Source organism: Oncorhynchus keta, chromosome 10 (assembly GCF_023373465.1).
Source record: "Oncorhynchus keta strain PuntledgeMale-10-30-2019 chromosome 10, Oket_V2, whole genome shotgun sequence".
Lineage (NCBI taxonomy): Eukaryota > Metazoa > Chordata > Actinopteri > Salmoniformes > Salmonidae > Oncorhynchus > Oncorhynchus keta.
In genome coordinates, this window is record NC_068430.1 from 33753210 (window position 1) to 33769082 (window position 15873).

The 15873-nt window shown below is 41.8% G+C and overlaps 1 protein-coding gene across 4 annotated transcripts; it reads right to left on the bottom strand.

Annotated features, from left to right (window-relative positions):
- Positions 1-3748: 3748 nt before the first annotated feature.
- On the bottom strand, positions 3749-15617 carry LOC118388553 (epidermal growth factor receptor kinase substrate 8-like protein 3). 4 transcript variants are annotated; one of them, XM_052526910.1, is made up of 21 exons: positions 15377-15616; positions 14987-15050; positions 10771-10858; positions 10570-10640; positions 10371-10435; positions 10067-10225; positions 8455-8604; positions 8266-8342; positions 8045-8175; positions 7611-7780; positions 7014-7125; positions 6508-6581; positions 6313-6387; positions 5815-5960; positions 5518-5686; positions 5389-5420; positions 5191-5287; positions 4966-5073; positions 4763-4848; positions 4439-4571; positions 3749-4310 (listed from the first exon to the last, which is right to left on the bottom strand). In XM_052526910.1, the coding sequence occupies exons 3-21, from the start codon at positions 10833-10835 to the stop codon at positions 4278-4280; spliced, it is 1953 nt and encodes a 650-aa protein (XP_052382870.1). In that variant the 5' UTR covers positions 10836-10858; positions 14987-15050; positions 15377-15616; the 3' UTR covers positions 3749-4277. The 4 variants fall into 4 exon arrangements, with proteins under 4 accessions (XP_052382870.1, XP_052382872.1, XP_035633636.1 ...); XM_052526912.1 differs by lacking the exon at positions 14987-15050 and having other exon boundaries at positions 8045-8172; positions 15346-15617; XM_035777743.2 differs by lacking the exon at positions 14987-15050.
- Positions 15618-15873: the final 256 nt, after the last annotated feature.

Consider the following 15873-nt stretch of genomic DNA (forward strand, 5'->3'; position numbering starts at 1 on the left):
GTAACATACCATAACTCAGAGACCATACGTTGTATTCTCAAACTTCACTAAAGACAAACATGTAATTCTGTCCCAATCGAAAGAGCACACAAAGTTCAATGCCGTTTTGAGTCCAAAATGCTGTTCTCTTGCAACGGGTTTCAGTAGTGCAAAGAGTCTTGGGTAATAGTAATAGACACTGTGTTGTCATCACAGAACACAAACCAGTTAATCAGTCAATCATCACACTGCGAGTTTAGTTCTTTGTTCAATCGATTTTCTCATTGAAGAATTGCCTAGTATTCTTTTCACTTCATAATGTTGAATTCAAACAATTTGATTTTCACTTGTGATTATTTTGTGCTCAATTCATGTTTTCCTTATTAGACATTTTCATGTTTTTACATGAAAGGTTCTCTGCACGTTTTATATATTGACATGGTTTTCATTGTCTTTTTATTTGTTGGATTTAGGGCTCTGTTCAATCTGTATTGCTGAAGTGTTACAGATTGCGCAATAGCAATGTAAAGGTCATATCTGATTGAGCTGACATATGCAGTGGTTACTGTGAATGCAGTCTCTGCTAACATTGCCTTTACATTTCAATCACACTGTAACGCTGAACTTCTGCAACGTGGATTGAATAGAGCCCTTAGTGTACTGTAGTCACTATCATGGCTTTAAATGAATGCCAATGTTTTACAGACTATGGTATAATGTCTGATGATTGAAATAAAGCATGTTTATTCATCTAATGTGTTGTCTGGTGTCATACATTTTTTTCATTGAGTCAGCTTATTGACTCATTTAGTCAACTAATATAGTTGATTTACAGTCAAAAGTTTGGACACCTACTCATTCAAGGGTTTTTGTTTATTTTTACTATGCTCTACATTGTTGAATAATAAGACATCAAAACGATGAAATAACACATGGAATCATGTAGCAACTTTTAAAAAGTGTTAAACAAATCAAAATATATTTTAGATTCTTCAAAGTAGCTACCCTTTGCCTTGATGACAGCTTTGCATACTTTTGAAATGGTCTCAACCAGCTTCATAAGGAATGCTTTTCCAACAGTCTTGAAGGAGTTCCCACATATGCTGAGCACTTGTTGGCTGCTTATCCTTCACTCTGCGGTCCAACTCATCCCAAACCATCTCAATTGGGTTGAGGTCGGGTGATTGTGTAGGCCAAGTTATCTAATGCAGCACTCCATCACTATCCTTGGTCAAATAGCCCTTACACAGCCTGGAGGTGTGTTGGATCATTGTCCTGTTGAAAAACAAATGATAGTCCCACTAAGCGCAAACCAGATGGGATGCCGTATCGCTGCAGAATGCTGTGGTAGCCATGCTGGTTAAGTGTGCCTTGAATTCTAAATAAATCACAGACAGTCACCAGCAAAGCACCCCCACACCATCACACCTCCATGCTTCATGGTGGGAACCACACATGCAGAGATCATCTGTTCACCTACTCTGCGTCTCGTAACGACACAGTGCTTGGAACCAAAAATCTCACATTTGGACTAGTCTAATGTCCATTGCTCATGTTTCTCGGCCTAAGCAATTATTCTTATTATTGTTGTCCTTTAGTAGTGGTTTCTTTGCAGCAATTTGACCATGAAGGCCTGATTCAACAGCTGATGTTGAGATGTGTCTGTTACTTGCACTCTGTGAAGCATTTATTTGGACTGCAATCTGAGGTGCAGTTAATTCTAATGAAGGTATCCTCTGCAGCAGAAGTAACTCTGGGTCTTCTTTTCCTGTGGCGGTCCTCTTGATAGCCAATTTCATCATAGGGCTTGATGGATTTTGCTACTGCCCTTTATGTCTTAAAGTAATGATGGACTGTCATTTCTCTTTGCTTATTTGAGCTGTTCTTGTCATAATATGTACTTGGTCTTTTACCAAATAGGGTTATCGTCTGTATATCACCCCTACCTTGCTCAAACGCATGAAGAAGGAAAGAAATTCCACAAACTCACTTTTGAACATATTTTGATTGGTTTAACACTTTTTTGGTTACTACATGATTCCATGTAATAGTTTTGATGTCTTCACTGTTATTCTACAATGTAGAAAATGGTAAAAACAAAGAAAAACCCTGGAATGAGCAGGTGTGTCCAAACCTTTGACTGGTACTGTACTGTATGTGGATAGACAGTTCCAACATTGAGATACATGCTTAGACCTCAGCCACACTCAAGGTACTAAACGATATCATAACCGCCATCGATAAAAGACAGTACTGTGCAGCCGTATTCATCGACCTTGCCAAGGCATTCGACTCGGTCAATCACCATATTCTTATCGGCAGACTCAGTAGCCTCGGTTTTTCGGATGACTGCCTTGCCTGGTTCACCAATTACTTTGCAGACGGAGTTCAGTGTGTCAAATCGGAGGGCATGCTGTCCGGTCCTCTGGCAGTCTCTATGGGGGTGCCACAGGGTTCAATCCTTGGGCCGACTCTTTTTTCTGTATATATCAATGATGTTGCTCTTGCTGCGGGCGATTCCCTGATCCACCTCTACGCAGACGACACCATTCTATATACTTCCGGCCCGTCCTTGGACACTGTGCTATCTAACCTCCAAACGAGCTTCAATGCCATATAACACTCCTTCCGTGGCCTCCAACTGCTCTTAAACGCTAGTAAAACCAAATACATGCTTTTCAACCGTTCGCTGCCTGCACCCGCACGCCTGACCAGCATCACCACCCTGGATGGTTCCAACCTTGAATATGTGGACATCTATAAGTACCTAGGTGTCTGGCTAGACTGTAAACTCTCCTTCCAGACTCATATCAAACATCTCCAATGAAAAATCAAATCAAGAGTCGGCTTTCTATTCCGCAACAAAGCCTCCTTCATTCACGCTGCCAAACTTACCCTAGTAAAACTGACTATCCTACCGATCCGCGACTTCGGCGATGTCATCTACAAAATTTCTTCCAACACTCTACTCAGCAAACTGGATGCAGTTTATCACAGTGCCATCCGTTTTGTCACTAAAGCACCTTATACCACCCACCACTGCGACTTGTATGCTCTCGTCGGCTGGCCCTCGCTACATATTCGTCGCCAGACGCACTGGTTCCAGGTCATCTACAAGTCCATGCTAGGTAAAGCTCCGCCTTATCTCAGTTCACTGGTCACGATGGCAACACCCATCCGTAGCACGCGCTCCAGCAGGTGTATCTCACTGATCATCCCTAAAGCCAACACCTCATTTGGCCGCCTTTCGTTCCAGTTCTCTGCTGCCTGTGACTGGAACGAATTGCAAAAATCGCTGAAGTTGGAGACTTTTATCTCCCTCACCAACTTCAAACATCTGCTATCTGAGCAGCTAACCGATCGCTGCAGCTGTACATAGTCTATTGGCAAATAGCCCACCCATTTTCACCTACCTCATCCCCATACTGTTTTTATTTATTTACTTTTCTGCTCTTTTGCACACCAATATCTCTACCTGTACATGACCATCTGATCATTTATCACTCCACTGTTAATCTGCAAAATTGTAATAATTTGCCTACCTCCTCATGCCTTTTGCACACAATGTATATAGACTCCCCTTTTTTTTCCTACTGTGTTATTGACTTGTTAATTGTTTACTCCATGTGTAACACTGTGTTGTCTGTTCACACTGCTATGCTTTATCTTGGCCAGGTCGCAGTTGCAAATGAGAACTTGTTCTCAACTAGCCTACCTGGTTAAATAAAGGTGAAATAAAAAAATTAATAAAATAAAAATAGAGACTGACTTGATTTGATATAATGTGATTTACTCATTGAAGTGTACATACATAGCACTACCGAAGTAAAATATATGTGGGTTGATTACATTACATCAACAACACGATACTATACAGAAAAAGTATTGTAACACTTAACATTAATTTATGCATGTAGAAATGGTGACTTTAAAAAAATCCTCAAGATCAATCATAGAATCAAGTGGCATCAACACTGGTTTTATAGAATACATATGGTTAAATATAGTGCTGAAGTTAGCAGCTGACACAGAATATATATATATATATATATATATATATATATAGAGAGAGAGAGAGAGAGAGAGAGAGAGACTCTTTCTTTAAATATTGGATTATTAAATGGAACAAAAAAATATAGAGTTTTGATACTTCCACGCTACATACTTTTAAATAAACTCAGCTTACTCAGTGTTTTCAGTAGTTATAATCAGAATTGTTCTATTGCACAGCGAAAAGGGATAACCTTTAAAAGTCTCGACACATTTGTGACTCTCTGGTACTCCCGTCTCCTCCCCTCCTAAGGCTCTATGGGCCTTACCTCACTGGCAAACTGGAGTGGAAAGAAAAAAACCAAGGTCAGGAATAGGACTGGGATTTAGAAATCAGATTGTTACCTGTCATGTACAAGAATATAAATCAACAGTTGTACAGTTAAAGCCAGGGTGGTGTGGGACCTACAGCCATGGCAGACTTGATGGTCTGGAGCTGGAAGAAGACCCGCCCCCCCTCCTCAGGACACATTATCTTCAGCTCTTCTCTCGTCATCCCCAGGAGCATAGAGCCACTCAGCACACCCAGACAGCGCACCGTGCTGATAGACAGAGAGAGGGAGGGAAGGAGAGAAAGTGAAGGAGACATTTTTACAAATCTGGGAAAAGAGAATACTCATCCTGTCATTTCTCATACTCACTTGTGATTGACTACAGTCGTTGTAAATGACATGTATGCCTACAGTGATCACTAAGCTATAACTATTGTGATTGGGAGTTTGAGTGCTCTTACATTTTACTGAAGCCCTTATACTCCAGCCAGGCCTTCACTTGGTCAGGCTTGGACCTCTTGGTTAGGGAGGGAGGACCACTGGTTTCCTGACAGGGAGGATAAGGTCTCTATAATGTCATACTCATACAGTAAACGCCATACACATGGATCATACACAGCAGGCTTTCCAGTATGAAGTTTTGCTGGGTGTTGGGGTATCTTGCCTGCTTTTCCTGCTCCTTATCCTGTGACTCCAGTACATTGTTGGGTATGAAGCCCTCCTCTCCTCTGTCGCTCCTTACTCGCCACCATTTCTTTGACATGTCCAGTAGCTGTGGATGCACAGAGCACATACTGTACACACTCTTGTGTCAAAACCTATTGGGTGGGCGGGCGGGCAGACAGACTTCAGAGTACTGTTAACATGTAGTAGTGTTGAGTAGGCTCACCTGAACCTCCTCTCCCTTGGAGATGCTCAGCTCTCTGTTGTTCCTTGCCGTGAAGTCATACATCACACGCATGTAAGTGGGGTTTGACTCATCTGGACTGAAAACACATACATAGATCTATAGACGCACACAGACCAGCATGTATCCATAATCATTTCATGGCTTTTAAATTGTATATAATACTTTGATAATGCATACCGTGGTGGCGGAGGCTTGAATGGGGCCGACCTCTACAGGGGAAAAGTTTGGAAGAACTTATTGAAAAAAACCTTATTGGAATTACCCAGCCGGTACAGAACTATAAGATGCAGCTCACTGGGCAAATACCTTTTCAGGGGTGGAGCGCGGACTCTGACTCTGACTCTGTTTCTGACTCTGCTGCCTTCCCTCAGGCTCTCTCCCTGGGAGAGAGTGGGTCAACTCCAGGGGCTGCCAACCATCATAGAACTCCAGAGTGTAGGTAGGGATGTCCTCATCATCCTCTAGCCATTTTGTACTGTTAAGACATCAGGGATACAGGGAGCCCTTGTCAAAATGTATGGAAGTACCTAGAGCACCACTGACTGACAGTAACTCCCCATTCCCAGATACCCATTGGTGAGTGGTGTGATGCATGTGTCCCACCTGGGGACGTTCCAGGCGTCTCCCAGCGACTGCCACAGCTGGTCCTCCTCGGGAGTGGCCTCCTCACTCAGCAGACGGATACACTCAGGCTTCAGCAGGGGCGCCACGATGGTGGGGGGCAGCTCCTCAGGGCTGTGGGACACCACCTGGAGAAGGGAGGGGGTAGCGGTAGGCGGTCAGGTAACTGGGTTTTAACTGTTTTAGCAGTTGATTCTACAGCAGCACTTGCCACTAAGGGTGGGAAACAAGTCTTCTGAACTCATTGATAGGAAGATGTGTCATGTACTGTCAATTATTTTAGGCTGGTTCAAAACACTACTTTGAAAATGGTTAATGCTAAGGGTGGGAAACAAGTCTTCTGAACTCATTGATAGGAAGATGTGTCATGTACTGTCAATTATTTTAGGCTGGTTCAAAACACTACTTTGAAAATGGTTCATGGGTGGGTCAAGAGCTGCGTAGAAAACAAAGATGGAGTAAACAGTAGGAGTAACTTACAAATGCCAGGGTGGAGAAGAGGCAGTGGACAAATTCCGGAGCGCTGGGATGACTAATCTTTCCATTGAGCTCCCCCTGTCACAGTGAACAGACCAAAGGTACTTTGATTAAGCTCTCAGATTAAATGACTAGCATGTATTACATCATGAGTGTGCAACACGACAAGGAAAATAGCTGAGATATTTTGATACACACCAGAAGGTTGAACCCGCATTTGATTTTCTGGAGACAGGTTTCAAATTCCTCTGCTGGTGGCATGCCTTTAATGCCTTGGACATTTAAAAAAACAAAATGGCATCAAAATACAAAAACCTCAGATCAGTTTCCCCACTGCCATGTTGCACCTGAATATGGGATATCCCCAGGGGTTCAGGTGGGGGAGCCAAGATAAATGTTAAGGTTATTCCAAATTAAAGGCTCTGCATGGTCAATCCGGTGTCTGCAGAAATCAGTGTATTCATACCTCTTGTGCTTCACAGAGCAGAGCAGTTGAGTTTGTGTTTATACAGGACCTCCCGCCCCCAACATACCGCCCCCACCTACCGTCAACCAATCATGTCATTGCAGAGCTATACTGAGCCCTCTGCTTTGTTACAAAATGTGGGAGATCCTTACTTTGGTTAATACCTATAAATGTATACCCACACGGTAGCTCTGGCTCCACTGGTGTAGCCTTCTTTGGAATAAGGAGAAACACACACCTTTATCTTTATTCTTCTTCTTTCTCTTTTTCTTCTTCTCGGCTTTGGCTGCTGCAGCGGCGACTTGGCCCATAAAGATCTCAATGTCATTGAAAATATGATTCACGATGTCCTGTAGAAAACAAAAAACATGTTATACAATATCCATATGCAAACCACTACATTCACCTTCAAGGGCAAATCTGCAGTTGCTACATCAATTTCTGGACTTATGATATATATATCTATAGATTCTTGAAGAATATCATTTACAAATGCCTCATGAGCTTAGTTCAACTGCCGCACCCCTTCAGGACCCAAAATATAAGCTTGTTACGCCAATGTTTTTAAACAAAATAAATGTAAACAAACACTGTATAGCCTCAAAACATGCTTAAAACTATTATTTTGATATCATGGATGGACAGTCCTTGCATCCATAGCTCTGTCTATGAATTTGAGAGTGGTTACTTTTCTCCCACCCCATCCATCAGCTTTTTACAGGAACAGTGGCAGGACAAATGCATTGTTATTGTTTCAACTGCTGATTGCCCCTTTAAGCTATCATCCACAGTACTGCTAACATTAATAATATAATGATAGAGGCAGAGCACTGACCACATTCCTATTAGTCTCTGTGTATGGGCGTGGAGGAGAGACAAGGGCTGGCTCAGGCTCATGCTCCTCCTCCATAAAGAGGTGTTGAACTGGGGTTTCCTTCCTGGGAGGGAGGGGCTCTTCTCTGGGCATGGGCGGTGTAGGCGTAGGTACAGGTGTAGGATCTTCATCTATTGAACACATAGGAGTGAAACAGGTTGGTTTCCCACTTCCCATAGATTTAGAAATACAGTATTTATTGTTTTCAAGATATTTGACCAAACCTTGACTAAAGCTATTTATCTGTCATTAACACAGGAAACAAACCCTTGAGCTAATAGTCTCAGTTTTTTTTTACAGTGATCTAGGCAAGCCCTTCTGACCTCACAAGTTACAGTCCTCTTGATCAATGGTTTCCTATAACTACTTTGGGTTGCAGTATGCCATTGTTTTACCATAGTCCGGAGCGCTCCATTGAGCTGAGGGATCTTCGGGAGGAGTCCATTCTCTCTGCTCAGTTGGTGGGTCAGCATTCTGAAGATTCCTAACAATTTGATGGCCAGCCATAACTTCCAGATTGCTCCTGCTAGAGATAAAAGGTGAGAATGAGCACATACTAAGGTAAGCTACACCGTTTTAAACGCACTGCTGTTGTTTTGGACTGTTTTGTTGTTACCTGTTGTTGCTGTGATTGTTAACGTCATCTCTCTGGTGAGGGAGCACTCTCTCTAGGTCCCGTTTTATGAAATCGGCCTGAAATAAATCACTAACATCCATTTGCACAGCCATTTTGAAACATGAGAGAAACATAATGGTCCTAATACAGTGTGGAGACAGGTTCATGGATGCATAACATTCTCCTCACCCTGAGGTCCTCACACTGGAAAATGAAGACACTGGTGGTCCTCTTGCTGTGGTCCTTGACGGTCGCAGTCAGCAGGGAGTTGTACACACAGCTGTCCATCACAGCCTTTAGCTCCATGATGCTGCTCAGAGCCAGGGACTCCAGCTCCTCCTGAACCCCACACAGGAAGAGGGGAGAGGGAGAGAAAATAGTAGGTCAGGAATCAAAAACCCCTTGGATTTCTTCACATTTTGTTGCGTTATAAAGTGGGATTGAACTAGATTTGTTGTGATTTTTTTGTCATTGATCTACGCAAAATACTCCATAATGTCCAAGTGAAAAGCAAGTTACACATACTTGTACAAATGTACAATTGTTAAATAATTCAAATATAGTAGTTGCATAAGCATTCCCCCCTTTGTTTAGGCAAGACTAAATTAGGGCTTTATTCAATACACATCGCGGCAGTTCAGCGTGAGTGAAATTTAAAGGCTTTAGAGTAGACTACATTTACAGTAAAAGTTGCATGTCGGCTCAATCATAAAATGACCTGTTCATATCTATTGCGGAATCTGTAATGGTTCAGCATTACAGATTAAATACAGCGCTTAGTTCAGGAGTAAAATGTTCCTTAACAAATCACATAATAAGTTACATGGAGTCACTGTGTGAAAAAATAGGGGTTGACATGACTACCCCTGCCTCTGTCCCCCATACATACAGCATCTGTAAGGTCCCTCATTCAAGTATTGAATTTAAAGCACAGATTCAACTACAAAGACCAGGGTGATTTTCAAAGCCTCATAAAGAAGGTTAGTGATTGGTAGATGGGTAACAATAAATATATCAGACATTGAATATCACTTTAAGCATGGTCAAGTTAATAATTATGCTGTGGAGGATGTATTAAACCCCCCAGACACATCAAAGATACAGTCAACCTTCTGAACTGAGCTGCAGGACAAGAAGAAACCTGTTCAGGGATGTAACCATGAGGCCATTGGTGATTTTAAAACAGCTACATAGTTCATTGGCTGTAATGGGAAGAAATTATGACCTAAATGGCAGAGTGGAAAGATTCAAGAATAATGCAAATATACAGAATAAAACTGTTCCAAAATATGCCACAAGGCACTAGAGTAATACTGCAAAAAAAATGTTTGGTGCAAATCCAACACAACAAACACATCACTGAGTAACTGCCTCAGTGATGGTGGCTGCATCATGGTATGGATATGTTTGACATTGGCAAAGACTGGGGATAAAAAATAAATGGGAAAAATAAATGGCATGGAGCTAAGTGTAAAGGGCTTAATATGGTTTTATTCCAGCCACTAGGGGGTACTCGGATGAAGCCCATCGGGAAATAAAGAAGACAATATTATAATCTCATAGAATATTTCTTCCACTTTGACTTTACAGAGTGTTTTAGGTAAAAAAATGAAAATTAAATCCATTTTAATCCCACTTCGTAACACAATCAAATGTAATGAAATCCAAGGGTAGTAAATACCTGTGACACCTCCTGTATGATCTTTCTCTAATCTACAACACACAATGTCTGTTAGTAAACTGTGGGTATAGCTATGCTCACCCAATGTTTTATTGTCAAGTATAAAGTGTGTGCAACAACCTTAGTCTCGATGTCTGTTAGCAGCAGGTTCCCATCCCGCACCTCCAGGACCATGTCCTGCCCCCAGACCCGGCCCATCCCATCCAGCAGCTTTAGCCTCTCAACACAGTCATTCACATCACGCACCTCCCTACCATCCAGGTCACAGGTGAACAGATGCTGGAGAACAGACACACACAGGGGTTATACATGCATTTGGAATCACAGAAATAGCTGCATAGCTATTGTGATCAAACGCAGACCATTATCAAGGCTAAATGATTAGCATAGTACAATCATTATATTGGATTAACCAAAACAATACCTCTACTCTGTACTGGAATTTGTTCATCATCTTGGTGATAGAGTCCGCATACTCCTTCCTCTGCACTGATGGGGCACATGGGATGATTAACATCTTATGCATAGTTGCGTTTCACAAAACATTCACCTATAATAAACAATGCTTTAGGTAATCAGTTTCAACTGCTCCAGGTCAATATTATGGTTTTCTCTTTACTTACTGTATATTGACTTGGCACTTGGTCTGGACAAATTTGATATCTGTGATAACCGATCATCCACTGAAAGACCACTGCCACAAGAAAATTGAGAAAATAGCATAATAGAGATTTGATTTCAGAGACTAAATATTCAAAAGTAAATAAGAAATAAACACATAAAAATAGGTTAGAACTACAGTGCAATCTCCAGAGAACACCTACTTGGACTGGACGGACTGGACAGATCCTGCATAACTGCTAGAGTCCAAGCCATAAGGACTGTACATCCTGGAACCCCTGGGTCACACACCTGTAACATGAGGAGACAAAAAACACACACAAACATTTCGGCACAAATATCAACCACAAGAGCATAATACAGTGATAACTACTGCTGCCAACATAACTGGTACTTCACCTACCTTATTAGCCAGTGATACAGTAACGTAATAACAATCACCTACCATTGTAGTTATTATCATGAGTTATTATACAGGATGTGTTATGAATAGGGTTGCAAAGCTACCGTTTAATTGACAGGAATCTTCAGTTATTTTAGTAAATAACAGGTAATATATGGCAATCGATGGTAACGTTGGTCATTTATACTTGAATAACTTTAAAAAATCTATTCATACATAGTATTATTTTATTTATATCTGTGTCCATACTGTCCTAGAGTTTCTAGTGGATAGACCATATGGTTAAAGAGGAAATTAGGAAGCCTAATTAATGAAAAAAGCATCTAATCAACAATGGCATTATTAACTCTCCAATGATGGACTTTTTTCACAACTGCCATCAGTTTGGCGCTAAAATATTTACAACAAAGACATACTGACGTAGCAGCAACAACAAAAAAGTGTAGAAAAATATATATAATGAATATTTCATGCTGAAACCCTCATATTAAACACCAATGGTATTCACTAATTTGATGGTTTATATTTTGGATGTTTGACAGCTTTCTCATTCTATTATTATACCTTTATCATATTATTTGATTATTTGATATATTTTACATGTGATGAGACCACACCGAGGGCCAGAGATAATTGCAGACACCTGTAATAATCTGAAGTACCCAAAAAGGCCACTAGATGTCATCTGTTAAAATAAAAACCTTGAAAGTTAACAAAGTTTGGTAACAAAGGTTTCCAGTAATATACCCTCCCTTTGCAAACCTAGCTATGAATGAGTAACATTAGTGTCCAGAGCTGAGCTGAACCATGACGACAAACCTCTTAGTCATCACACCTCAGAAACCCTGTGCTTAGTCAGTCATTATGTTATAAAAGGCTGTATAGTGGACTGTAGTCAAACACAATGCAAATAGCCCGGGTAGTGTTGGGGTTCGTTCCTTGTTCCTTGTCAATCATTGGCTCATATAGAAATTAGCATTCAGTCAATATCTTTAATGAAACCAATCAAAAACCTTTATTAATGCAATTGCAAACAGAAGTTGAAAACAGGAACATAGCACGCATGTTTCCGAGTAAGTTCTGCAAAATAGTTAAAGGTCCAAGTTATTTTATTAAGCCCGAAGTCCAGCCTTAGTGATGTCACGGCCTACGTCATTACCTTCTACTCATGAGACCAAGCCCATGCATACACAGCAATACAAACAAGAGTTTCAGTGCTATCTAAAGGCTCAGCAGTAAATGTCCATTCTCCAAGTTGATTTATAGTGGAATGTCTGACTAGTCTCTTATCTCTTTCACTCCCCTGCAGGGTTCTTTCTCAGTCACACATCTCTCAGTTTCTTTATAAGAGGCAGAGACTAGAAAAGACTGGAACAATATTAAACCTTATAATGAATATATATATTGTTCATCTGTAGTCTAGGACCCTATAAATGTAAGGAGGGAGGGGTCTTATGACCCTTCCCCTTCTATTAATACAACATAAGCATAACCAATTATTATAATACATCAAACATTCGATACAGCCCCTATCATGACCCCAAGGTGAACCCGACAGTAGCCATTTGACTACCTGTTCAGGAGTCTTATGGCTTGAGGGTAAAAGCTGTTGCGGTAGCAGAGAGGACAGTCTGTGACTGGGGTGACTGGGGTCTTTGACCATTTTTAGGGCCTTCCTCTGACACCGCCTGGTATGGAGGTCCTGAATGGCAGGCAGTTTAGCCCCAGTGATGTACTGGGCCATACGCACAACCTGTGTAGCGCCTTGCGGTCGGAGGCCGAGCAGTTGCCGTTCCAGGCAGTGATGCAACCAGTCAGGATGCTCTCGATGTTGCAGCTGTAGAACCTTCTGAGGACCCATGCCAAATATTTTCAGTCTCCTGAGGGGGAATAGGTTTTGCCGTGTGATGAGAATGGGGGTGAGAATGGGGGCGTGCTCAGTCCTCCTTTTCCTGTAGTCCACAATCATCTCCTTTGTCTTGATTACGTTGAGGGATAGGTTGTTATTCTGGTACCACCCGGCCAGGTCCCTGACCTCCTCCCTATAGGCTGTCTTGTCGTTGATCAGGCCTACCACTGTTGTGTCGTCTGCAAACTTAATGATGGTGTTGGAGTCGTCGCTGGCCATGCAGTCGTGGGTGAACAGGAAGTACAAGAGGGGACAGAGCACGCACCCCTGAGGGGCTCCATTGTTGAGGATCAGAGTGGCAGATGTGTTGTTACCTACCCTCATCACCTGGGGGCAGCCCGTCACGAAGTCCAGGATCCAGTTGCAGAGGGAGGTGTTCAGTCCCAGGATCCTTAGCTTAGTGATGAGCTTTTAGGGCACTATGGTGTTGAACACTGAGCCATAGTCAATGAATAGCATTCTCACATAGCTGTTCCTTTTGTCCAGGTGGGAAAGGGCAGTGTACAGTGCAATAGAGATTGCATCATCTGTGGATCTGTTTGAGCGGTATGCAAATTGGGGTGGGTCTAGGGTTTCTGGGATAATGGTGTTGAAGTGAGCCATGACCAGCCTTTCAAAGCACTTCATGGCTACGGGTCTGTAGTCATTTAGGCAGGTTAACTTAGTGTTCTTGGGTACAGGGACTATGGTGGTCTGCTTAAAACATGTTGGTATTACAGACTCAATCAGGGACATGTTGAAAATGTCAGTGAAGACACCAGTGAAGTGAAGTTGGTCAGCACATGCCTGGAGCACACGTCCTGGTAATCCGTCTGGACCAGCAGCCTTGTGAATGTTGACCTGTTTAAAGGTCTTACTCACGTCAGCTACAGAGAGCGTGATCACACAGTCGTCCAGAACAGCTGAAGCTCTCATGCATGCCTCAGTGTTGCTTGCCTCGAAGCGAGCATAGAAGTGATTTAGCTCATCTGGTAGGCTCGTGTCACTGGGCAGCTCGCAACTGTGTAGAATCGCAATTCCCTTTGTAGTCTGTAATGGTTTGCAGGCCCTTCCATATCCGACAAGTGTCGGAGCCTGTGTAGAATCTTAGTCCTGTATTGATGCTTTGCCTGTTTGATGGTTCGTCAGAGGACATAGCAGGATTTGTTATAAGCTTCCAGGTTAGAGTCCCGCACCTTAAAGGGGGCAGCTCTACCCATTAGCTCAGTGCGAATGTTGCCTGTAATCCATGGCTTCTGGTTGGGGTATGTACGTACAGTCACTGTGGGGACAACATCCTTGATGCACTTATTGATAAAGCCAGTGACTGATGTGGTGTACTTCTCAATGCCATCGGAAGAATCCCGGAACATGTTCCAGTCTGTGATAGCAAAACAGTCCTGTAGTTTAGCATCTGCTTCATCTGACCACTTTTTTATAGACCAAGTCACTGGCGATTCCTGCTTTAATTTTTGCTTGTAAGCAGGAATCAGGAGGATATAATTATGGTCAGATTTGCCCAATTGAGGGTGAGCTTTGTAAGCGTCTCTGTGTTTGTGGAGTAAAGGTGATCCAGAAAATTTTACCCTCTGGTTGCGCATTTAACATGCTGATAGAAATGACGTAAAACTGATTTAAGTTTCCCTGCATTAAAGTCCCCGGCCACTAGGAGCGCTGCCTCTGGGTGAGTGGTTTCCTGATTGCTTATTTCCTTAGTCATAGCCTAAATCATGTTTAGTCATTTACAGTATATTAGTTGTGCCCTATTGCAATTTTTCCCAATGGACAACAACTTGAAACCAAAAACCTCATTGCTCTTTGAACTTCTGTGATACCTTAATTTATATGATTGAGATGTGCAAACACACATGAACAGTGTAAACAACAAAACTCCATTACATTTCCCATCTGCCCCACCGGTTGAAACAAGAGCAACGCAAGCAGCTGAAAATGTTGCTATTGTTTTAAGTAAAGTCAATGATTGAACAATTAATCCGTGACAAATGTCAGAGGATGGTTTATCATGGTTAAACTATGGATTGACAGCAAGCAACACATCATATTTTTCAGTCATCAATTTCAATCTTTATTAGTGCTAGCTACATAGTTTCAAAATAATTCAACTTACAGCAGGGGAAATGACCCTATACGCAGTAGAAATAAGTATTTGAGATACTCATACCCTAGTTTAGCTAAAATAAAACAAAATGTTTCAATCAGCACCATATATTTAATAAAAATGTACAGCTCTGTATCCTATTTGTCGGGTTAACCAGTGTCTCCCTCTAATGAATTACACACAATAATAACAAAAGTCAGTCTTGTAATAAAGTCGGTAATAGAATTCTAAATTTAGCTCAAAGACTTTACTTTTCAGACTAATTGCTTTTATGTAACACTGGAAAACACTTATTACCCTTTTCATCATGTAAACATTAGCCGATCAACCCCTCAGCAGGAATTACATTGAAAAAAACATATGCCTACCTATAGTTTATCGATGTTCGAGGTACCTCACCTGTTGTGTCCGGCAATGTATTTTCTGTGTTATTTATGGATAAATCTATTTCTCTCTTCTCCAGATACCGTTCATATTCCAGGCCTGGGGTTTATATTGCGGAACTCTGAACAAATACTACCAAGACTTCGTCATAAAAGACAGGGGCAAAGTCCAGATTCAAAAGTGCATTGATCCATAGAACTGAAAGCATCCAATAAGCATGTTACTGTTCAACTGAGTGTCAAATTCCTTATGGGAGAAGATGACAAAATCGTAGTCATTTATACTCAGGTCCAGGGCAAGGGTTGTGGGTGTGCCTGGTACTCAGGACGGCATCCCCACAGAGCAAAGGACTCTGTCAAGGAGGGATCCTGGACCCTCCCATACAAAGTCCTGTAAATCACTCCTGTTATCAATCTGTTGTCAGTATGATAGCTACAAGTTATTCAGACCCATTCACTTTTTCCACATTTTGTTACGTTACAGCCTTATTCTAAAATGTATTTAAAAAAAAT